This window comes from Melanerpes formicivorus, unplaced genomic scaffold (assembly GCF_026170545.1).
Source record: "Melanerpes formicivorus ecotype bairdi unplaced genomic scaffold, bMelFor1.0.p_v2 SCAF_129, whole genome shotgun sequence".
In the NCBI taxonomy this organism is placed as follows: Eukaryota; Metazoa; Chordata; class Aves; order Piciformes; family Picidae; genus Melanerpes; species Melanerpes formicivorus.
Window position 1 is genome coordinate 447,304 of NW_027142481.1, and position 23,964 is coordinate 471,267.

The 23,964-nt window shown below is 56.5% G+C and overlaps 1 protein-coding gene across 1 annotated transcript in view; it reads right to left on the reverse strand.

The window, feature by feature from the left end:
- LOC137456529 (mitogen-activated protein kinase 10-like) overlaps positions 1–23,964 on the reverse strand; it is a 114,613-nt gene that overhangs the window by 55,589 nt on the left and 35,060 nt on the right. The window contains 2 exon segments of the mRNA XM_068168008.1: positions 2,987–3,156; positions 10,840–10,908. Coding sequence (XP_068024109.1) covers positions 2,987–3,156; positions 10,840–10,908 — 239 coding nt within the window.

Genomic DNA, 23,964 nt, shown 5'->3' on the forward strand with positions numbered 1-23,964 from the left:
TTTGCTTCTCTCCCAGTTACCATGAAGGTACTAGTGGGAGGTGGAAGGAGTGGCAAGAGGCAAAGCAACCATGAAAGACAGGCTGCTTGTTCTTAAAGACAATCAGCTTCTCCCCTCTTTCAGACACAGTAGTCTGGCATATGGCAGCTGTTCCCTGGCATCCCAACAGCAGCTTCCTCCACATCCACGCTGAGTCATCAGCAAGAGCCCTGCTAGACACTGCCTCCTCCTCCCACCCCTTCTCCAAGCAGGCTGTCTCTGAGCATTGCTACCCAGATTCTCTGAGCAATGACTATCCAAATTCTGAGAGCATCACCTTAGGGAAGACACACCTGGCCAGCTTCACTCCATGTCCTGCAGCTCAAAGAGCACAGACCCAACCTTTGCTCTTCCCACTGGCATTGCCTCAGGACCTTAAAGTTCACCTGCTGCTGACCCAGATGCCAAACAAACCTGGGAGAATCACAGAATGGGTTGGGATGGAAGGGACCTGAAAGCTCCTCCAGTTCCAACCCCCTGCCATGGGCAGGGACACCTCCCACCAGCCCCAGCTTGCTCAAGGACTCATCCAGCCTGGCCTTGAACACCTCCAGGAGGCATCAGCCATAGCCTCCCTGGGCAGCCTGTGCCAGAGTCTCCCCAGCCTCACTCTCAACAATGTCTTCCTCATCTCCACACTCAATCTCTCCTCTCCCATCTCAAAGCTGTTGTCCCTCACTATGACCACTCCCAGCCCTCATCAAAAGTCCCTTCCCAGCTCTCCTGTAGCCCCTTCAGGCACTGGAAGTCTGCTCTGAGGTCTCCCCCCTGGAGCCTTCTCTTCCCCAGGCTGACTTTCTGAGTAGTCAGGGCACAGACACATTAGAAAGTAAACCAGAATGTGCTGCTCCAGATGTTCATCAGATGGTGATCAGTGGCTAGCTGAACACATGCATTGAAGAGCAGCAGCACAGGAGAAAGCCCAAAGAATCATGTGAAAGCAAATGGTCAGGCATTGGAACAGGCTGTCCAGGGAGGTGGTGGAATCCCCATCCCTGGAGGTGGTAAGGAAAGTGTGGGCATGGCACTTAGGGACATGGTTTAGTGATCCTAGGAGCCTTGGACTCAATGATCCTAGAGGTCTTAGACTCAGTGATCCTAAAGGTCTTGGGTTCAATGATCCTAGAGGTCTTAGACTCAGTGATCCTAAATGTCTTGGACTCAATGATCCTAGAGGTCTTAGACTCAGTGGTCCTAAAGATCTTGGACTCAATGATCCTAGAGGTCTTAGACTCAGTGATCCTAAAGATCTTGGACTCAATGATCCTAGAGGTCTTAGACTCAGTGGTCCTAAAGATCTTGGACTCAATGATCCTAGAGGTCTTAGACTCAGTGATCCTAAAGATCTTGGGTTCAATGATCCTAGAGATCTTGGACTCAATGATCCTACAGGTCTTGGACTCAATGATCCTTAATGTCTTGGACTCAATGATCCTAGAGGTCTTGGACTCAGTGACCCTAGAGGCCTTGGACTCAGTGACCCTAGAGGCCTTGCATTCAATGATCCTAGAGATCCTAGGGGTGAACAAGATGCTGGAGGAGGACACCATATGAAGCTGGGCAGCTGCTGGGACTGGCAGCAGCAGCTGCTGCTGGATTCTGCCTCCCAGTGAGGCCGAAGGCAGGCTGCATGCCTGCCCTGCCCCTCGCCAGGCTGGGTGGCCTCTTCTCCTCTGTAGTGCTGACTCCTTCCCTTCTTGTGTCTGCAAGACTGAACTTCTTCTTGGTGATCTCTGGACTTGATAATCTCAGAGGTCCTCTCCAGCCTGGATCAGAGGTCTTGATGGTTGGACTCAATGATGCGGGTTGGATTCAGTGCTGGCTGGACACAATGCTGGCTGGACACAATGCTGGCTGGACCCAATGATGCAGGTTGGACTCAGTGATGCTGGTTGGATTCAGTGCTGGCTGGACACAATGCTGGCTGGACACAATGCTGGCTGGACACAATGATGCAGGTTGGACTCAGTGATGCTGGTTGCAGTCAATGCTTGTTGGATTCGATGATACTGGTTGGACTCAATGATCTCAGAGGTCTTTCCCAACCCAAACAATTCTACAGTTCTCTGATCTTGGACTCAATAATCCTAGAGGCCTTGGACTCAATAATCCTAGAGGTCCTGGATGCAGCGATCCCAGAAGTCTTGTACTCAATGATCCTAGAGGTCTTGGACTCAGTGACCCTAGAGTTCTTAGACTCAATGATCATAGAGATCTTGGACTCAATGATCCTAGTGGTCTTGGACTCAATGATCCCAGAAGTCCTGGACTCAGTGACCCTAGAGGTCTTGGACTCAATGATCCTAGAGGCCTTGGACTCAGTGACCCTAGAGGTCTTGGACTCAATGATCCCAGAAGTCTTGTACTCAATGATCCTAGAGGTCTTGGACTCAGTGACCCTAGAGTTCTTAGACTCAATGATCTTAGAGGCCTTGGACTCAATGATCATAGAGATCTTGGACTCAATGATCCCAGTGGTCTTGGACTCAATGATCCTAGAGGCCTTGGACTCAGTGACCCTAGAGGTCTTGGACTCAATGATCCTAGAGGCCTTGGACTCAATGATCCCAGAAGTCTTGTACTCAATGATCCTAGAGGTCTTGGACTCAGTGACCCTAGAGTTCTTAGACTCAATGATCTTAGATGTCTTGGACTCAATGATCCCAGAAGTCCTGGACTCAGTGACCCTAGAGATCTTGGACTCAATGATCCTAGAGACCTTGGACTCAATGATCCTAGAGACCTTGGACTCAATGATCCTATATTTTCCCCCTCTCTTTTCTCCTCCTGCCTAATTTCCTTTCCCCTTCTCTGGGGTGGGGTGGGGAAAAAGGGAGAGCGAAGGCAGTCTAAATCTGTCCCATTGGGGCTTTTTGGACAGCTTCAACCCCAAGTAAAAGCAAACCAACCCACAGCCCAAAGCAGAAGAGGAAGTGCTGAGACTTACCACACGATTCCCTGAGCCCCGGAGCCAATGGGTTTCAAGTTCTGGTAGCGCTTGAGGACTGTGAAGGTCGAGTCACCTACTTCCACACTGTAGAACTGGTTGTCCACTTTGCTTTTGCTCATGTTGTAATGTTTGGCAATGTATGACACATCCACTTGTTTCCCAAATCCCTGGTGTGCAGAAGGAAGGGGAAGGGGAGGGAGGGTTAAAAATACAGCCAGCAGGGCTGGTGGAACATCAGCAGAATGACAACACAGCCCAACAGCCCTCATTTCCTACTATAAACCCCTGCTATTTTAGGCTCCTCAGCAGCAGCAGCACAGCTCCACACAAATTCCCAGAGATGCTCTCAAAGGCTGTGCATCAAACCCTCCTTCACCCAGGAAGCCACCACACAAAGCCACTGATTAAAGCAGGCTGCTGAGTTCCCCAGCTGCTCCTTGTGGCACAGTTCCTCTCCGCTGACTGCTCTCTGCTTGCTCTTGCTCCTGCCTTGTGCTGCTGCTGCTGTGTGCATTCCTGCTGATTCTGCCCTCCCTTGTGTTGCAGCAGTCACAGAATGGTCCAGGCTGGAGTCCAATGCTCTTCTGTAAACAGCCAGATGTCACAGGTAGGATCTGCCTGCCTGCTTTGGGGTGAGGCTGCTGGAGCCCTGGAGCAGGCTGCCCACAGAGGTTGTGGAGCCTCCTTCTGTGGAGGCTTTGGTGCCATGGTTTAGTTGATGAGATGGTGTTGGGTGATAGGTTGGACTGGATCATCTCTGAGGTCTTTTCCAGCCTGGTTGATTCTGTGTTCTTAAGTGTATTCCTTTCAAACCTGCCTGGCCATTGGGATGCTGGGCAGGCTGCTCTGTGTGACCCTGCTTCAACAGGGAGGTTGAACTGGATGATCAGAGCATCAGAGAATGGTCAGGGCTGGAAGGGAGCTCAAGGCTCAGCCAGCCCCAACCCCCTGCCATGCCCAGGGACACCTCACCCCACAGCAGCTTGCTCACAGCCACCTCCAGCCTGGCTGCAAACACCTCCAGCCAGGAGGCTTCCACCACCTCCCTGGGCAGCCTGGGCCAGGCTCTCACCACCCTCCTGCCCAACAACTTCTTCCTCACAGCCAAGCTCCAGCTCCCCACTTCTACTTCTGCTCCAGCCCCCCCACTCCTAGCCCTCCCTCACCCCCTCCAAAGTCCCTCCCCAGCTTGCTTGCAGCCCCCTGCAGATCCTGCAAGGCCACCAGAAGGTCTCCTGGGAGCCTTCTCCTCTCCAGCCTGCACAAGCCCAACTCTCTCAGGCTGTGCTCAGAGCAGAGCAGCTCCAGCCCTCTGCTCCTCCTTCTGGCCCGTCTCTGGACACCTTCCAGCCCCTCCAGAGCCTTCCTGGAACTGTTGAAGAGGGTCAAGGAGGATGGAGAGAGATTCTTCCCAAAGGCCTGCAGTGACAGGATGAGATCATAGAATCACAGAATGCTCTGGGCTTGGAAGGGAGCTCCAAAGCTCATCCAGTCCAACCCCTCTGCAAGCAGCAGGGGCATCCTCCACTGGAGCAGCTTGCCCAGAGCCCTCTCCAGCCTCACCTGGAAGCTCTCCAGGGGCTCAATCACCTCCCTGGGCAACTTGTTGCAGTGTTCCCCCACTCTCATAGTAAAGAACTTGTTCCTAACATCCAATATGAATCTGCTCTTCTCTAGTTTGAAGCCTTTGCCTCTCATCCTGTCACTGCAGGCCTTTAGGAATAGTCTCTCTCCATCCTTCTTGCAGCCCCTTCAGGTACTGGAAGTCTGCTCTGAGCTCTGCCTAGAGCCTTTTCTCCTCCAGGCTGAACACCCCCAGCTCCCTCCCTTGTCCCCAGAGCAGAGCTGATCCAACCCCCTGCTCATTTTGATGGCCCAATACCTCTCTTATTTCAGCATGAGAGGACTTACATCAGTGTAGAAGTGGGATAAGAGACACAGGGCTTTGGCTTTTCATCAGGGGTCAGATAGACCAAACAAGTCTGTTCAGGTGGGCAGCAATACTTTCTCTTTAAGGGCCTTGAGAACATCTCCATAGGAGCTGTTCTAACACACAGAGCAGTTTCTGAGGCCAGCTGGGGGATTATCCAGAAGCTCAGGAGGTCTTCCCAAGGTTCCAAAGGACAGAAGAGCAGCTCTCCTGAGCATTAGTCACAGTATCACAGTATCACAGTATCACTAAGGACCTCAAAGATCATTCAGTCCAACCTGTCACCACAGACCTCAGGACTAAACCATGGCACCAAGTGCCACATCCAATCCCCTCTTGAACACCTCCAGGGATGGGGACTCCACCATCTCCCTGGGCAGCACATTCCAATGGCTAATAACTCTCTCAGGGAAGAACTTTCTCCTCACTTCCAGCCTAAACTTCTCCTGGCACAGCTTGAGACTATGTCCTCTTGTTCTGCTTCTGGGTGCCTGGGAGAAGAGACCAACCCCCACCTGGCTACAACCTCCCTGCAGGGAGTTGGAGAGAGCAAGAAGGTCTCCCCTGAGCCTCCTCTTCTCCAGGCTAAGCAACCCCAGCTCCCTCAGCCTCTCCTCACAAGGCTGTGCCCCAGACCCCTCCCCAGCCTTGTGCCCCAGATCCCTCCCCAGCCTTGTGCCCCAGACCCCTCCCCAGCTTTCTTGCCCTTCTCTGGACACCTTCCAGCAGCTCAACCTCTTTCCTAACCTCAGCAGCCCAGAGCTGGACACAGGACTCAAGCTGTGGCCTCAGCAGTGCTGAGCACAGGGCACAAGGACTTCCCTGCTCCTGCTGGCCACACTCTGCCTGACCCAGGCCAGGATGCCCTTGGCCTTCTTGGCCCCCTGGGCACACTGCTGGCTCATGTTTAGGCAGCTGTCCTCTCAGTCTCCTCCTCTCCAGGCTAGAAAGGTTTGCTGTAGGACAATTAAGATTCTTTCCCTGTCCATTCTCTCGCTGTCACTGGACAGCTTTGCTCAATCCCTCTGCACCTCGTTTGGAGGCTGGGAGCCATGTTAATAAACAGAGCTGCTCACTCACATGGAAAATCTCATCTCAGGAAGATTTCATTGACTTGGTAATCAGGCACAGGGCCAGCCTTGCTTTTTGGCTTTCCAATGCAGAAAGGGAAAGATTCATGGCCGCTAACACAGTGTTAAAGGTCAGAAGGGACCTTCAAGATCATCCAGTTCCAGCCCCCCTGCCATGGGCAGGGACACCTCCCACCAGCCCCAGCTTGCTCAGGGCCTCATCCAGCTTGGCCTTGAGCACCTCCAGGCAGGAGGCAGCCACAGCCTCCCTGGGCAGCTTGTGCCAGAGTCTCCCCAGCCTCACTCTCAAGGATCTCTTCCTCCTCTCCCTCTCCCAGCTCCAAGCCATTGTTCCTCAGCCTGGCACTCCCAGCCCTTGGCCAGAGTCCCTCCCCAGCTCTCCTGGAGCCCTTCAGGTACTGGAAGGCTGCTCTAAATCAAAGAATCTTCAGCTCACTCTCTCTGTCTGGCAGCTGGTGGCTTGAAGAGCCCAAGCATGAAATGTGCCACATGCCCTGATAACACAGCTTACCTCCAAAGCCCCTCCAGTCCAACCCCCTGCCCTCAGCAGGGACATCCTCCCCTGCAGCAGCTTGCCCAGAGCCCTCTCCAGCCTCCCCTGCAAGCTCTCCAGCCATGGGGCCACAACCACCTCCCTGGGCAACCTCCTGCAGGCTTCCAGCAGCCTCCTGGGGCAGAACTTGTTCCTCACATCCAATCTCCATCTGCTCTGCTTTAGTTTGAAGCCATTGCCCCTGGGGCTGTCCCTGCAGGCCTTTGGGAACAGTCCCTCTGCAGCCTGCTTGGAACCCTTTCATGTACTGGCAGGCTGCTCTGAGGTCTCCCTGGAGCCTTCACTTCTCCAGGCTGCACAGCCCCAGCTCTCCCAGCCTGTCCCTATAGGGGAGGCTCTGCAGCCTCTGTTCATCTCTGTGGCCTCCTCTGGAGCCTCTCCAGCAGCTCCAGGTCCTTCTTGTGCTGGGGGCCCCAGAGCTGGAGGCAGTGCTGCAGGTGGGGGCTGAGCAGAGCAGAGCAGAAGGGCAGAATCCCCTCCCTGTGCTGCTGCTCTCCCTGCAGCTCAGCACACAGAATCCCCTCCCTGTGCTGCTGCTCTCCCTGCAGCTCAGCACACAGAATCCCCTCCCTGTGCTGCTGCTCTCCCTGCTCTGGCTGCAGCTCAGCACTCAGCTGCCTCTGGGCTGCCAGGGACCACTGCTGGCTCCTGGGCACTTTGTCACCACCTGACCCCTCCCAAGGCCTTCTCCCCCAGGCTGCTCTCCAGTCACTCCTCTCCCAGCCCTCATTTGTGCTTTCTCCCCCATGTAAGAAGTCTATTTCTCATATTTCCCTGGCAGACCTTTGCTTCCCAGCCCCATTCCTCCTGTTCCTGCTGAGCCTACATCACCAGAGCTGCATGCAGCTGAGGATGCCACACACCTCAGCTGCCATAAATACAGAGTGTGCTCCTGGCAGCCTGAGCTAAATTGCTCCCCTTTGCATTCCCAAGACAACGAGACCTGTCACCGTGGCTGTTAGCAGGCACCAGCTGAGCTCCCCCTGAGTGTGAGAGCAGCCTTCCCTCTCTGCACACAACAAATGCCCCCAGGAGCACATCAGCTTTTAGGGAGGGTCCTACTCAAGGCTGCTGGCACCTGCTAACTTCCTCCAAACTTGGGGGTTGGTCTCTTCTCCCAGGCCCCCAGCACCAGAACAAGAGGACACAGTCTCAAGCTGTGCCAGGGGAGGTTTAGGCTGGAGGGGAGGAAGAAATTCTTCCCAGCAAGAGAGATTGGCCACTGGGATGAGCTGCCCAGGGAGGTGGTGGAGTCCCCATCCCTGGAGGTGTTTAGGAAGAGCCTGGATGAGGCCCTTGGTGCCATGGTTGAGTTGCTCAGATGGTGCTGGGTGAGAGGTTGGACTGGATGAGCTCTGAGGTCTTTTCCCACCTGGTTAATTCAACTCTATTCAGTTCAACTCTATATGGGCAAGGGAAAGGGTTAGGAGGAAGACTGCAAGGCTGAGTCCCAGCTTGCAGGTGGCACAGTGCCCCACAGATCAGCAGGAGGCACAAGGGAGAAGGCTGAGAGCTGGCAGGATTGATGGCTCCTCAGAGGCTCCCAGGCCTCCACCCCACTCCAGACAAAGAGATTGTTGTGGAGGACAGGACAACATGCAATAGTTTCTAACTAGAGCAGGCTGAGATTGGATGTGAGGAACAAGTTGTGCCCCAGGAGGCTGCTGGAAGCCTGCAAGAGGTTGCCCAGGGAGGTGGTTGTGGCCCCATGGCTGGAGAGCTTGCAGGGGAGGCTGGAGAGGGCTGTGGGCAAGCTGCTGCAGGGGAGGATGTCCCTGCTGAGGGCAGGGGCTTGGCCTGGAGGGGCTCTGCAGCTCCCTTCCAGCCCAGCCCATTCCATGACTCCCCTGCCTCTTGCCCCCCAGCCCTCAGATATTCATACACATGTATTAAATCCTCTCTCAGGGGATGCTCAGGGGGCTGGAGCAGCTCTGCTCTGGGGACAGGCTGAGGGAGCTGGGGGTGTTGAGCCTGGAGAAGAGAATCCCCTGATGCCTGAGGAATGCTGCACTGCCAGGTAACATCAAACCCTGGCCATCCTGCCCCAGCTCCCTCAGCCTGTCCTCATAGCAGAGCTGCTCCAACCCCCTGAGCATTTTTGTGGCCCTCCTCTGGTCCCACTCCATCAGGTCCAGGTCCTTCCTATATTGGGTGCTCCACACCTGTACTCAGTACTCCAGGTGGGGAAAGAACAGCAAATGAGTAGCTGAGAGCAGCCAGGCAGAAAGGGACCTGGGAGTAGTGGTTGACAGCCAGCTGAACAGGAGCCAGCAGTGTGCCCAGGGGGCCAAGAAGGCCAAGGGTATCCTGGCCTGGGTCAGGAAGAGTGTGGCCAGCAGGAGCAGGGAAGTCCTTGTGCCCTGTGCTCAGCACTGCTGAGGCCACAGCTTGAGTCCTGTGTCCAGCTCTGGGCTCCTGAGGTTAGGAAGGACATTGAGAGACCTGAAGGTGTCCAGAGAAGGACAACAAAGCTGGGGAGGGGTCTGGGGCACAGCCCTGTGAAGAGAGGCTGAGGGAGCTGGGGTTGCTTAGCCTGCAGAAGAGGTTGGAGCCAGCTGGGGGTTGGTCTCTTCTCCCAGGCCCCCAGCAGCAGAACAAGAGGACACAGTCTCAAGCTGTGCCAGGGGAGGTTGAGGCTGGAGGTGAGGAGAAAGTTCTTCCCAGCAAGAGGAATTGGCCTCTGGAATGAGCTGCCCGGGGAGGTGGTGGAGTCCCCATCCCTGGAGGTGTTCAAGAGGGGCTTGGATGAGGCACTTGGAGCCATGGTTTAGTTGTCAGGAGGTGTTAGGGATTTGGTCATAGGTTGGACTTGATGAGCTCTGTGGTCTTTTCCAACCTGGTTAATTCTGTACTCTGTAAAATGTGGGCTCTGATTGTCAGCAGCAGTGAAGGGAAGGTAGGGGCAGGGTGTTAGGAGCACAGGATCCCCAAGAGGGGATTGCCAGCTTCCCTTTGTACCATGCAGTGCCAGCAGAGTTTGTTTGAGATGGTTTGGACCTCCCAGGAAACAGGAATTACACTGAAACACTGAGAGGCTTCCTACTTGCATGCAGGCAGGGCAGCAAGGCTGACTGCATAGAATGCTGTGCACATGGACTGAGACAGGCTGCAGCCCAGGCCAACCTCATGGAGTTCAACAAGGCCAAGTGCAAGGACCTGCAACTGAGTCAGGCACAGATCCAGGCTGGGTGAGGAGTGGCTGGAGAGCAGCCTGGGGGAGAAGGCCTTGGGGGGGTCAGGTGCTGACAGAGTCCCCAGGAGCCAGCAGTGGTCCCTGGCAGCCCAGAGGCAGCTGAGTGCTGAGCTGCAGCCAGAGCAGGGAGAGCAGCAGCACAGGGAGGGGATTCTGCCCCTCTGCTCTGCTCTGCTCAGCCCCCACCTGCAGCACTGCCTCCAGCTCTGGGGGCCCCCAGCACAAGAAGGACCTGGAGCTGCTGGAGAGGGTCTAAAAGAGGCTAGGAAGATGAGCAGAGGGCTGCAGAACCTCCCCTGAGGGGGCAGGCTGGGAGAGCTGCGGCTGTTCAGCCTGGAGAGGAGAAGGCTGCAGGGAGACCTCAGAACAGCCTTCAGTACCTGAAGGGCCTCCAGGAGAGCTGGGGAGGGACTCTGGACACGGGCTGGGAGTGGGAGTGGACAGGGCACAATGGCTTTGAGCTGGGAGAGGAGAGATTGAGAGTGGAGAGGAGGAAGAGATCCTTGAGAGTGAGGCTGGGGAGACTCTGGCACAGGCTGCCCAGGGAGGCTGTGGCTGCCTCCTGCCTGGAGGGTTGGACTTGATGATCTTTGAGGTCTTTTCCAACCTTGGTGATACTGTGATGCTGTGTGTCCAAGGCCAGGCTGGATGAGGCCTTGAGCAAGCTGGGGCTGGTGGGAGGTGTCCCTGCCCATGGCAGGGGGGGTTGGAACTGGCTGATCTTGAAGGTCCCTTCCAAGCCAACCCATTCAGTGCTTCTATTTCTGACTGCAAGCTCAGCTAACATATTTACCTGGGGGGGAAGAAAAGAAACCCTCAGAAGACTAGCTGGCATTTTACTGAAGCAAGATGAAAATGATGAAGAGCAAACTGGAAACTGAACTTCCAAGCACTGAGGGAAGGAAGTTTCTTGGGGGGTGCTGCCTTCTGCTTTGGTCAATCTGCCCTCAGCTTATGAACTCCTCCCAGCAGGGCTGCTAAGCTTTCACTGCTATTCTCTGCTCTCCCTGTGAGGGTGAAGCTGCAAGAGAAAGGAAGTACAAATGCATACTGTACCTTGTTTTACCTGTAAGGAACACACACCTGACAAAAGGCAATCTTCACATCCAGGGTAGGCTCACCACAGTAGTGCAAGAAATGGCGGCTCATAAAATACCTGCAAGCAAAGAATTGCAGCCCGGTCACACCTGGCTTAGCACCCCTGGCTCACACAGGCACACACAAGCCCAGCCTGGGCTGGACCCCCCACCTGCCTCCAGCCTCCCCTCAGGGGGCTGCAGAGAGCCAGGAGGTCTCCCTCAGCCTCCTCCGCTCCACACTCACCACCCCCAGCTCCCTCAGCTGCTCCTCCCCAGCTGAGCCTGCAGAAGAGGAGGCTCAGGGGAGACCTCATTGCTCTCTACAACTCCCTGCAGGGAGGTTGAAGCCAGGTGAAGGTTGGTCTCTTCTCCCAGGCACCCAGTACCTGAACAAGAGGACACAGTCTCAAGCTGTGCCAGGGGAGGTTGAGGCTGGAGGTGAGGAAGAAATTCTTCCCAGCAAGAGAGATTGCCCATTGGGATGTGCTGCCCAGGGAGGTGGTGGAGTCCCCATCCCTGGAGGTGTTTAGGAAGAGCCTGGATGAGGCCCTTGGTGCTATGGTTGAGTTGATTAGGTGGTGCTGGGTGAGAGGTTGGACTTGATGATCTCTGAGGTCTTTTCCAACCTGGTTAATTCTATTCCATGTTTCCCCTCCCCTCCCCTCCCCTCCCCTCCCCTCCCCTCCCCTCCCCTCTCCTCCTCTCTCCTCCCCTCTCCTCTCCTCTCCTCTCCTCTCCTCTCCTCTCCTCTCCTCTCCTCTCCTCTCCTCTCCCTCCTCTCCTCTCTCTCTCCTCTCCTCTCTGAACCTCTCCTCTCTGAACCTCTCCTCTCTGAACCTCTCCTCTCTGAACCTCTCCTCTCTGAACCTCTCCTCTCCTCTCTGAACCTCTCCTCTCCTCTCTGAACCTCTCCTCTCTGAACCTCTCCCTCTCCTCTCCTCTCCCCTCCCTCCCCTCTCCTCTCCTCTCTGAACCTCTCCTCTCCTCTCCTCTCTGAACCTCTCCTCTCCTCTCCTCTCCCCTCCCCCTGCTCCAGCTCCTCAATGTCCTTCCTGGAGTGAGGGCCCCAAAGCAGACCCCACAGAGAAAACCTGTGCATGAAACACCAGCACCATAACTGGGTCTCAGGTTGTCACCAGGAGCCAGGCAGCTGCATGCCAGGACAACACACCAGCCTCAGCAGCAAACACATGGTCTGCCTTCAGACAAGGCAAAACTGGGAGACATTGATAGAGGGAGAGGAAAGGAGACATGGAGGCAGGAGTAAGGAAACCCTGGAAATCCTCTGAGCACAGCCCATGAGTGCCTGGGGCTCAGGAGACAGCTCTGAGGCTTGGGTTCTACCTCAGCCTGGTGCTTCACAGCAGTGTGCCCAGGTGGGCAAGGAGGCCACCAGCAGCCTGGCCTGGAGCAGGAAGAGTGTGGCCAGCAAGACCCAGAGAAGCAATCACGCCCCCTCAGGTGTGCATGGAGAGGCCACAGCTCGAGGGCTGCCTTCAGTTTTGGGACCCTCACTGCAAGAAGGGCATTGAGAGGCAGGAGCAGGGCCAGAGAAGGGCAACAAGGCTGGGGAAGGGTCTGGCTTTGAGCAGAGAGCAGTGAGGTAACAGAGCTGCCAAGCTCCCTGCAAGTGGAAGAGGTTCTGTGGGTGACTGAGGAGCATTCCTGAATAGCTCTGGGGTAGAAGGTGTGGGGAAGGGATTGTGCCCCTGGGCTCAGCACTGGGGAGGCTGCACTTCCAACACTGGGCTCAGTTTTGGGGACCCTCACTGCAAGAAGGACACTGAGGAGCTGGAGCAGGGCCAGGGAAGGGCAAGAAAGGTGGGGAAGGGTGTGGGGAAGAGGGCTGGGGAGGAGCAGCTGAGGGAGCTGGGGGTGGGCAGTGTGGAGCAGAGGAGGCTGAGGGAGACCTCCTTGCTCTCTGCAGCTCCCTGAGAGGAGGTTGCAGCCAAGGGGGGTTGGGCTCTGCTCCCCAGTCTCAGGGGATAGAAGGAAAGGGAATAGCCTGAAATTGTGCCAGGGGAGGCTTAGGTTGGAGAGAAAGAAGAATTTGTGTGCTGCCAGAGTGGTCAGGGCCTGGCAGAGGCTGCCCAGGGAGGTGGTGGAGCCCCCATGGCTGGAGGGGTTGCAGCAAGCTGTGCCCATGGCACTTGGGGCCAGGCTTTGGTGGCCATGGTGGGGTTGGGTTGAAGGTTGGACTGGGTGATCCTGGAGGTGTCCCCCAACAGACACAACTCTGTGATTCTATACCAAGAGCCAAATTCAGCTCTTCCCACCCCTCCTGAGCACATCCCACCTGCCCAATGGGCAGAGTGAACGCCCTCCCTAGCCCCACAGACTGCCCCCTTGTGCTGCAAAGGCTGCCTGGGGAGGCTATTCCCTGCTGCCTCCTGCTGTGTCGTTCATGAACAGAGAGGGGGGGCAGAGCAAAGACTGAAGAGAGAAGAATTAATGCAGCAGCACAGGCAGGGAAAGTTAATGAATGAAATCAAAGCAAGAAGGTTCCCCTTCTGGCCTGCTGCTGAGTGAGAGGCAGCAATTGGTCAGCTCAGCTCTCACCCCTGAAAAATAAACCTTCCTGAAGACCAGCAATGCTCAGACATTCAGATTGGTTAATGATTAATGCTCCCCAGGTCTGAAAATGTGTTTGAGTCATCTCATGCATGGGTTTTTTTCCACCCCCACCCCCCCCCACTGGAAGTGTTGTCATCCCAGGGGTACAGCAGTTCTCTGAAGCTCTGAGTAATGCTCTCAGGCCTGTCACATTTTGTGAGGCACTGCATTCAGGCTGGGGGGCAGAGGGGCTGAGAGCAGCCAGGCAGAGAGGGACCTGGGGGTGCTGGGGGAGAGCAGCTGAAGAGGAGGCAGCAGTGTGCCCAGGGGGCCAAGAAGGCCAAGGGCATCCTGGCCTGGGTCAGGCAGAGTGTGGCCAGCAGGAGCAGGGAAGTCCTTGTGCCCTGTGCTCAGCACTGCTGAGGCCACAGCTTGAGTCCTGTGTCCAGCTCTGGGCTCCTGAGGTTAGGAAAGAGGTTGAGCTGCTGGAAGGTGTCCAGAGAAGGGCAACAAGGCTGGGGAGGGGGTCTGGGGCACAAGGCTGGGGAGGGGTCTGGGGCACAGCCCTGTGAGGAGAGGCTGAGGGAGCTGGGGTTGCTTAGCCTGGAGAAGAGGAGGCTCAGGGGAGACCTTCTTGCTCTCTCCAACTCCCTGCAGGGAGGTTGTAGCCAGCTGGGGGTTGGTCTCTTCTGCCAGGCCCCCAGCAGCAGAACAAGAGGACACAGTCTCAAACTGTGCCAGGGGAGGTTTAGGCTGGAGGTGATCAGAAAGTTCTTCCCAGGAAGAGAGATTGGCCATTGGGATGAGCTGCCCAGGGAGGTGGTGGAGTCCCCATCCCTGGAGGTGTTAAAGAGGGGATTGGATGTGGCACTTGGAGCCATGGTTTATTTGTCAGGAATTGTTAGGGATTAGGTCATAGGTTGGACTTGATGTTAGGAAGAAGTTCTTCCCAGCAAGAGAGATTGGCCATGGGAATGTGCTGCCCAGGGAGGTGGTGGAGTCCCCATCCCTGGAGGTGTTTAGGAAGACCCTGGGTGAGGCCCTTGGTGCCATGGTTGAGTTGCTCAGATGGTGCTGGGTGAGAGGTTGGACTTGATGATCTCAAAGGTCTTTTCCAACCTGGTTAAGTCTATAGTCTAAAATCTATAGTCTATATCTTGCCCTTGGCTGCTCTGCTTGGTTTAAGGAAGGAGGAAGCTACAGGGTGCTGCCAGTTGCTGGCTCTCTACATTGAGCACCGTTGGAGCCTGACTGCATGAACTAGAAGCAGGGAATCACTCAGCTTGGAGAACACCTCCCAGGTCAGGAATTTCAACCACCAACCAAACCTGGAGGATTGCATCCAGCTCTGGGCTGCCCAGCTCAGGAGGGACAGGGAGCTGCTGCAGAGAGGCCAAGGCAGGCTCCAAGGCTGCTGAAGGGACTGCAGCAGTGCCTGGGGAGGAGAGGCTGAGCCCTGGGGGTGCTGAGTGTGGAGAGGAGAAGGCTGAGAGGGAGCTTAGCAATGTCTCTCAAGAGCTGAGGGCTGGGGGGCAGGAAGGGAGGCACAGGGACAGCCTCTGCTCACTGTGCCCTGGCACAGGCCGAGGGGCAAGGGATGGAAAGTGCAGCCCAGGAGGTTGCAGCTCAGCCTCAGGAGGAACTTGTTGGCTGGGAGGCTGCCAGAGGCCTGGAGCAGGCTGCCCAGAGAGGTTGTGGAGTCTCCTTCTGTGGAGCCTTTGCAGCCCTGGCTGGATGTGTTCTGTGTGCCCTGGGCTGGATTCTCTGCTCCTGCTCTGGCAGGGGTCTTGGGATGGAAGCTCTCCAGAGGTCCCTTCCAGCCCCTAGCACCCTGTGATAAAACAGAAGAGGTCCCAACACTGAGCCCCTGAGCAGCACCACTTGTGACTGGCCCCTAGCTGGATTTAGATGTCCAAATGCCCCTAGCAAACTGCCCTTCAGAGAGCAGCCCTCCAGAGAGCAGCCCTCCAGAGAGCAGCCCTCCAGCCCCAGCAGCAATTCCCCTGGCAGCTGATTCACTTTTCCCTCCCCTCCCACATCTCATTTCCAGCACTCCTACCGAAGAGCACTTCCAGGAGCAGGCTCCACTGCTTGGCAGAGGAGCTCTGAGACCTGGCAGAGAGGCTAAATCCAAAGTGAAATGTGCAAGTGGATTAATAATAGATAAAGAGAGCTGCTTCTGCTGAGAGAGTGCTGCTCTGTTGTGTCTGTGCTCTCCTTTTAATTACTCTGGCAGCAGCTGGGGAAATCAATGGTGTGAGCAGAGTGATTAATAAGGTTGGATCCCAGCAGAAGCTGATCACCTTCCACTGGGATGAGAAGTGATGGGGATGTGAGGCAAAAAAAACAAAAGCCAACACACCAGAATCCTGCAAGCAGCTCTGAAGCTGAAGAGCTGGAAGGGGGAAAGAGAAGGGGAAAGGGTTTAGGAAGAGCACTGAAGAGGCTGGTGGTGGAAATCCACCAGAAAGGGCAAAGAGCAGAGAGAGATTGGGCAGGGAGGGGACTGCCAGGTGCCCAGTTAGGCACTCACAGCAAAGTAATCCCATGCCAGACAGCACCAAATGAGCACCAGTGGGCTGCCATAGCTGACTGGGTGGATGCAGGCAGCCCAGGGGGTGTAGTCCACCTTGGCCTTAGTAAGGCTTTGGACACTGTCTCCCATAACATCCTTGTGAGAAGCTCCACCACCTCCCTGGGCAGCCTCTGCCAGTCCCTGACCACTCTGGCAGCAAAGAGATTCTTCTTCCTCTCCAACCTAAGCCTCCCCTGGCACAATTTCAGGCTATTCCCTTTCCTTCTATCACTAGGGAGCAGAGCCCAACCCCTTCCTCCCTGCAACCTCCTCTCAGGGAGCTGCAGAGAGCAAGGAGGTCTCCCTCAGCCCTCCTCTGCTCCACACTCCCCACCCCCAGCTCCCTCAGCTGCTCCTCCCCAGCCCTCTTCCCCACACCCTTCCCCACCTTTCTTGCCCTTCCCTGGCCCTGCTCCAGCTCCTCAAGGTCCTTCTTGAAGTGAGGGTCCCCAAAACTGAGCCCAGTGTTGGATGTGCAGCCTCCCCAGTGCTGAGCCCAGGGGCACAATCCCTTCCCAACACCTTCTATCTCAGAGCTATTCAGGAGTGCTCCTGAGTCACCCACAGAACCTCTTCCACTTGCAGGGAGCTCTGTTAGCTCACCCCTCTCTGCTCAAAGCCAGGGGAGCTGCTTGCATGAAAGCCCCTGGCTGCTCAGTGCCTGCCTTGGTTTGTATTTGCACATCAAAGCAGCAGCCACACAACTGGGACCACTCTCACTGCAGTGACACCCCCCAGCTCCCTCAGCTGCTCCTCCCCAGACCCTTCCCCACCTTTCTTGCCCTTCCCTGGCCCTGCTCCAGCTCCTCAGTGTCCTTCTTGCAGTGAGGGGCTCAAAACTGAGCCCAGTGTTGGAAGTGCAGCCTCCCCAGTGCTGAGCCCAGGGGCACAATCCCTTCCCACACCTTCTACCCCCAGAGCTATTCAGGAATGCTCCTCAGTCACCCACAGAACCTCTTCCACTTGCAGGGAGCTTGGCAGCTCTGTTACCTCACTCCTCTGCTCAAAGCCAGACCCTTCCCCAGCTTTGTTGCCCTTCTCTGGCCCTGCTCCTGCCTCTCAATGCCCTCCTTGCAGTGAGGGCCCCAAAACTGAAGGCAGCCCTCGAGCTGTGGCCTCTCCATGCACACCTCAGGGGCATGATTGCTTCTCTGGGTCTTGCTGGCCACACTCTTCCTGCTCCAGGGCCAGGCTGCTGGTGGCCTCCTTGCCCACCTGGGCACACTGCTGGTGAAGCACCAGGCTGAGGTAGTACCCAAGCCTCAGAGCTGTCTCCTGAGCCCCAGGCACTCATGGCTGTGCTCAGAGGATTTCCAGGGTTTCCTTACTCCTGCCTCCATGTCTCCTTTCCTCTCCCTCTATCAATGTCTCCTAGGGAGCTTGGGAGCTCTGTTACCTCACTCCCTCTGCTCAAAGCCAGGGGAGCTTGCATGGTTTGCAAAGCCTCTGGCTGCTCACTGCCTGCTTTGGTTTGTATTTGCACATCAAAGCAGCAGCCACACAACTGGGACCACTCTCACTGCAGTGACACCCCAGCTCCCTCAGCTGCTCCTCCCCAGCCCTCTTCTCCACACCCTTCCCCACCTTTCTTGCCCTTCTCTGGCCCTGCTCCAGCTCCTCAAGGTCCTTCTTGCAGTGAGGGTCCCCAAAACTGAGCCCACTATTGGAAGTGCAGCCTCCCCAGTGCTGAGCCCAGGGGCACAATCCCTTCCCTGCATGGTTTGCAAAGCCCCTGGCTGCTCAGTGCCTGCCTTGGTTTGTATTTGCACATCAAAGCAGCAGCCACACAACTGGAACCACTCTCACTGCAGTAAGAGGCTTAGCTGTGGAGCTGCCTGTGCTCATGAGCAGATTGCTGTAAATTCTGCAGCTTACTTCCCAAACAGCTCACATCCAGATCCCTTCCCTCCTGAAAAGCTTTTCCCCCCCTTGCTTCCTAAGCTCCACCATTTGTCAGTTTTAATCACTGCCAGGGCAGAAGTGCTCCTGGGACTGCTCATCTCAGGGATGCAAGCAGGGTTCACTGAAGAGAGCTCTGCAAGCTCTCATTAGCCACTGGCAGATGCATCTTTGGCAGAGGCTTCCTGGGTTCTATTGATTTACACTGGAAGAGGCTCCCTGCTGCTGAGCATCAAGGATCACAGCATGGCCCAGGCTAGAAGGGAGCTCAAGGCTTAGAAAGCTCCAAGCCTCTGCCATGGGCAGAGACACCTCACACCACAGCAGCTTGCTCACAGCCACCTCCAGCCTGGCTGCAAAACACCTCCAGCCAGGAGGCTTCCACCACCTCCCTGGGCAGCCTGGGCCAGGCTCTCACCACCCTCCTGGGGAAGAAGAGTAGAGTAGGAGCAGGAGTAGGAGAAGGAGCAGGAGCAGGAGTAGGAGAAGGAGCAGGAGTAGGAGCAGGAGCAGGAGCAGGAGTAGGAGTAGGAGCAGGAGTAGGAGCAGGAGCAGGAGCACCAGAGCAGGTTGCTCACAGCCACATCCAGCCTGGCTTTCAAAACCTACAGGGATGAAGCTGCCACCACCTCCCTGGGCAACCTGAGCCTTGAGCTCCCTTCCAACCCTGACCATTCTCTGATGCTCTGATCAAACCCCCTGTTGAAGCAGGGGTCACACAGAGCAGCCTGCCCAGCATCCCAATGGCCAGGCAGGTTTGAAAGCCTCCACAGAAGGAGGCTCCACAACCTCTTGTGGGCAGCCTGCTCCAGGGCTCCAGCAGCCTCACCCCAAGCAGGCAGGCAGATCTTAGCTGGGACATCTGGCTGTTCATAGAAGACTATTGGATCGTTTTCTAGACCCAGCCAGCCTGTGCTGTTCAATAGTTAATTAATCCTGGAGAGCATTCAACCATGATGTGAAAAAGGGAGGGGACTGTGCCCTGGGGCTCAGCTCTGGGGAGGCCACCCCTGGAGAGCTGCCTTCAGCTTGGGGCAGCTCAGTGCCAGAGAGCTGGGGGAGGGCAGGGAAGCTGGGAAGGGCCTGGAGGATCAATGTGCTGAGGAGAGGCTGAAGGAGCTGGGGAGGGTTAGGGGGGAGGAGAGGAGGCTGAGGGAGATCTCCTGGCTGCCTGCAGCTCCCTGAGAGGAGGCTGTGGAGAGGCTGCTGCTGCTCTCTGCTCCCAGGGAAGGAGTGGCAGAAGGAGAGGGCACAGCCTCCAGCTGCAGCAGGGCAGGCTCAGGCTGGGCAGGAGGGAGAAGCTTTGCCCAGCCAGAGTGGTCAGGCAGTGGCAGAGGCTGCCCAGGGAGCTGGTGGAGTCCCCAGGCCTGGAGGGGTTGGAAGGTGGTTTGGCTGTGGTGCTTGGGGCTGTGGCTCAGGGCTGAGCCTTGCAGGGCAGGGGTTGGGCTTGGGGCTCCCCAGGCTCTGCTCCAGCCTGAATGTCTCAGTGGTTCTGTGAACATCATCTTGCCCTCTCAGAACCAAAGGGGCACATCCACCTCAGCAGGCTGGCAGAAAGGCACCACACAAAGCTGGCATCCCCCAGCCCTGGCAAGCTGGTGTGGAGCTCCCAGGGAATGAGTGGCAGAGCAAGAGACAATGGCTTCAAGCTGCACCAGGGCAGGGTTAGACTGGACATTAGGAGAGGCTTCTTTTTTTCCCCAGCAAGAGTGGTCAGGGATAGGAATGAGCTGCCCAGGGAGGTGGTGGAGTCCCCAAGCCTGGAGGGGTTGAAGGTGGTTTGGATGTGGTGCGGTGCTTGGGGCTATGGCTTAGGGGTGAGCCTTGCAGAGCAGGGGCAGGGGTTGGACTTGGGGCTCCCCAGGCTCTGTTGAATGCTTCTGTGGTTCTGTGTTGCTGTGGAGTGAGAATCTTTCTCCCCCTGGCGAGCAGGATGCAGTTATCAGCCTCTGTGTGCAGGGGGATGCTGTACCACAGTGCCAACAGCGGTGAACTGGGTGCTTCAGGAGCTCTGAGCAAGCTGGACAGCTCCAGTTCTCAACCAGAAAGGTGCCTCAGAGCAGCCACTGCCAGACATTCCCCCTTCCAAGGTGTCCTAGTGCCCAGTCCTGGCTGCATTCCCCTGAAGATATAAATAGGATGGCTCACACACTGCAGCAGCTTCACAGCAGGAGCCCTTCCAGGAGCAGGGAGGGAAGAGCCTCTCTGAAGCACAGCTTCTCAAGGACATGCAGAGTCAGCAGAGCACAGAGCAGCTGCCACTGCTGACAGGATGGAAACAGAGTTTGCAAGAAGTCTGCTTGGAGCTGGGAGGGGAGAAGGGGAGGGGAAAAAAGGAGAGGGGGGGAAAAATAAAGGAGAAGAGGAATGTGACAAAGAATTATGGAATGGTCAGGGCTGGAAGGGACCTCAAGGTTGTGGAGTCTCCTTCTGTGGAGGCTTTCAAACCTGCCTGGCCATTGGGATGCTGGGCAGGCTGCTCTGTGTGACCCTGCTTCAACAGGGGGGGTGAACTGGATGATCAGAGCATCAGAGAATGGTCAGGGCTGGAAGGGAGCTCCAGGCTCAGCCAGCCCCAACCCCCTGCCATGGGCAGGGACACCTCACACCACAGCAGCTTGCTCACAGCCACCTCCAGCCTGGCTGCAAACACCTCCAGCCAGGAGGCTTCCACCACCTCCCTGGGCAGCCTGGGCTAGGCTCTCACCACCCTCCTGCCCAACAACTTCTTCCTCACAGCCAAGCTCCAGCTCCCCACTTCTACTTCTGCTCCAGCCCCCCCACTCCTAGCCCTCCCTCACCCCCTCCAAAGTCCCTCCCCAGCTTGCTTGCAGCCCCCTGCAGCTCCTGCAAGACCACCAGAAGGTCTCCTGGAAGCCTTCTCCTCTCCAGCCTGCACAAGCCCAACTCTCTCAGGCTGTGCTCAGAGCAGAGCAGCTCCAGCCCTCTGCTTCTCCTCCTGGCCCTGCTCTGGACACCTTCCAGCCCCTCCAGGCCACACCACCTCCTCTAATTGGCTCCACGACCTTCCCACAGATGATTGCATGACCAAAGCAGGCTGTGCACAGCTTTGCAGGCACACAGTAAGAACTCACTTTGCATTTCCAAGAGGTACAGAGGGAGAGCTATTTTAATGCCTTTCCTGGGTTTACTGCTCTGCTCTGCTCAGACCCCACCAGCTCCTCAGGGTCTAGATCAGAGGGTCACAGCTCACAGGGTGTTAGGGGCTGGAAGTGACCTCTGGAGACCTCCAAGTCCAACCCTCCTGCCAGAGCAGGAGCAGAGAATCCAGCCCAGGGCACACAGAACACATCCAGAGAGGGCTGCAAAGGCTCCAGAGCAGGAGACTCCACAACCTCCCTGGGCAGCCTGCTCCAGGCCTCTGGCAGCCTCCCAGGCAAGAAGTTCCTCCTCATGGTGAAGTGGAACCTTCTGTGCTGTAGTTTCCATCCCTTGTCCCTTGTACAGGCTCACAGGTTGTTAGGGGTTGGAAGGGAGCTCTGGAGAGCTTCCAGTGGCAGCCCCCTGGCAGAGCAGGAGCAGAGAATCCAGCCCAGGGCACACAGAACACATCCAGAGAGGGCTGCAAAGGCTCCACAGAAGGAGACTCCACAACCTCTCTGGGCAGCCTGCTCCAGGCCTCTGGCATCCTCCCAGCCAAGAAGTTCCTCCTGATGCTGAGCTGGAACATTCTGTGCTATAGTTTCCATCCCTTGTCCCTTGTACAGGCTCACAGGTTGTTAGGGATTGGAAGGGACCCCTGGAGAGCTCTGCTCTGCTTCAAAGGCTCTACAGATGCATTGCCACTGCTTCTCAGCTCAGAACTCCCAGGTTACAGGGATTGAAGAGAGCTCTCCCTCAGCTGGCTCCTCCATCAGCACAACAGAACATGACAGCTTTCACAGTGCATCACCTTCCCCCAGCACAAACCCTGCCTTGCTGAAGGACTGCCAAGATGTTTGGCACAGTTGCCAGCCTGGATTATGAGGAGCAGGCCAGCACAGCACTGAGAGCAGAGGGAGTGCTGCTGGAGCAAGTGATTTCCCCTTCCTTTGGCAGAAATCAAGGACAAGAAGAGGTAAAGCAACAGTGCCCACCATGGGGTCACCTGCCTGGGATGGGACTGCAGGTATAGGACTGCAGGTAGCCTTGGGGGTGAAGTCCTGAGCATCAGCTGTGAATCATAGAATGGGTTGGGTTGGAAGGGATCTCCAAAGGTCATCCAGACCAACCCCCCTGCACTCAGCAGGGACATCCTCATCTAGATCAGGTTGTTTAGAGCCTTCTGGAGCCTGGCTTTGAATAGCTCCAGGGATGGGACCTCAGCCTCCTCCCTGGGCTAGCTGCTGCAGTGTTCCACCACCTTGCTCCTAACACCCAATCTGAACCTACTGTTCACTCATTTCCAACCATTGTCCCTCATCCTGTCCCTGCAGGCCTTTGCAAGCAGTCCCTCTGCAGCCTTCTTGTAGCTCCCTTCAGGTACTGGCAGGCTGCTGGCAGGTCTCCCCAGAGCCTCCACTTCTCCAGGCTGAGCAATCCCAGCTCCCCCAGCCTGGCCTTGTAGCAGAGCAGGGCCCCAGCCAACCTCATGGAGTTCAACGAGGCCAAGTGCAAGGTCTTGTGGGTCAGGGCAATCCCAAGCACAGAGCCAGGCTGGAGAGCAGCCTGGAGGAGAAGGCCTTGGGGGGGTCAGGTGGTGACAAACTCCCCAGGAGCCAGCAGTGGTCCCTGGCAGCCCAGAGGCAGCTGAGTGCTGTGCTGCAGCCAGAGCAGGGAGAGCAGCAGCACAGGGAGGGGATTCTGCCCCTCTGCTCTGCTCTGCTCAGCCTCCACCTGCAGCACTGCCTCCAGCTCTGGGCCCCCAGCACAAGAAGGACCTGGAGGAGCTGGAAGGGGTCCAATGGAGGCCAAAAAGATGATCAGAGTCTGCAGAACCTCCCCTGTGGGGCCAGGCTGGGAGAGCTGGTGCTGTGCAGCCTGGAGAAGAGAAGGCTGCAGGCAGACCTCAGAGCAGCCTTCCAGTAGAATAGAATAGAATAGAATAGAATAGAATAGAATAGAATAGAATAGAATAGAATAGAATAGAATAGAATAGAATAGAATAGAATAGAATAGAATAGAATAGAATAGAATGAACCAGGTTGGAAGAGACCTTCAAGATCATCAAGTCCAACCTATCATCCAACACCATCTAATGAACTAAACTCCCCCATGGCCATCAAACCATGTCCCCAGGTGCCATGGCCACAGGATTCTGGAACACCTCCAGGCATGGGGACTCCACCACCTCCCTGGGCAGTAAAGCAATTGATTCTGAACTCCAGCCTAACCCTCCCCTGGCACAAGTTCAGGCCATTGCCTTTCCTTCTATCACCTGAGACTAGGGAGCAGAGCCCAACCCCCCCTGGCTGCAGCCTCCTCTCAGGGAGCTGCAGAGAGCAAGGAGGTCTCCCTCAGCCTCCTCTGCTCCACACTCCCCACCCCCAGCTCCCTCAGCTGCTCCTCCCCAGCCCTCTTCTGCAGACCCTTCCCCACCTTTCTTGCCCTTCTCTGGCCCTGCTCCAGCTCCTCAAGGCCCTTCTTGCAGTGAAGGTCCCAAAACTGAACCCAGCCCTCAAGCTGTGGACTCATTGATGCCAAGTCCAGGGGGACAATCACTTCCCTGCTCCTGCTGGCCACACTGTTCCTGATCCAGGCCAGGCTGCTAGTGGCCTTCTTGCTGTGAGAGGGGAGCAGAGCTCTGCAGAGGGACCTTGCCAGGCTGGGCAGATGGGCAGAGGCCAAGGGCAGGAGATTGAACACATCCAAGTGCCAGGGGCTGCACATTGGCCACAGCAACCCCAGGCAGTGCCACAGGCTGGGGGCAGAGGGGCTGAGAGCAGCCAGGCAGAGAGGGAGCTGGGGGTGCTGGGGGGAGAGCAGCTGAACAGGAGCCAGCAGTGTGCCCAGGGGGCCAGGAGGGCCAAGGGCATCCTGGCCTGGGTCAGGAAGAGTGTGGCCAGCAGGAGCAGGGAAGTCCTTGTGCCCTGTGCTCAGCACTGCTGAGGCCACAGCTTGAGTCCTGTGTCCAGTTCTGGGCTCCTGAAGTTAGGAAAGAGG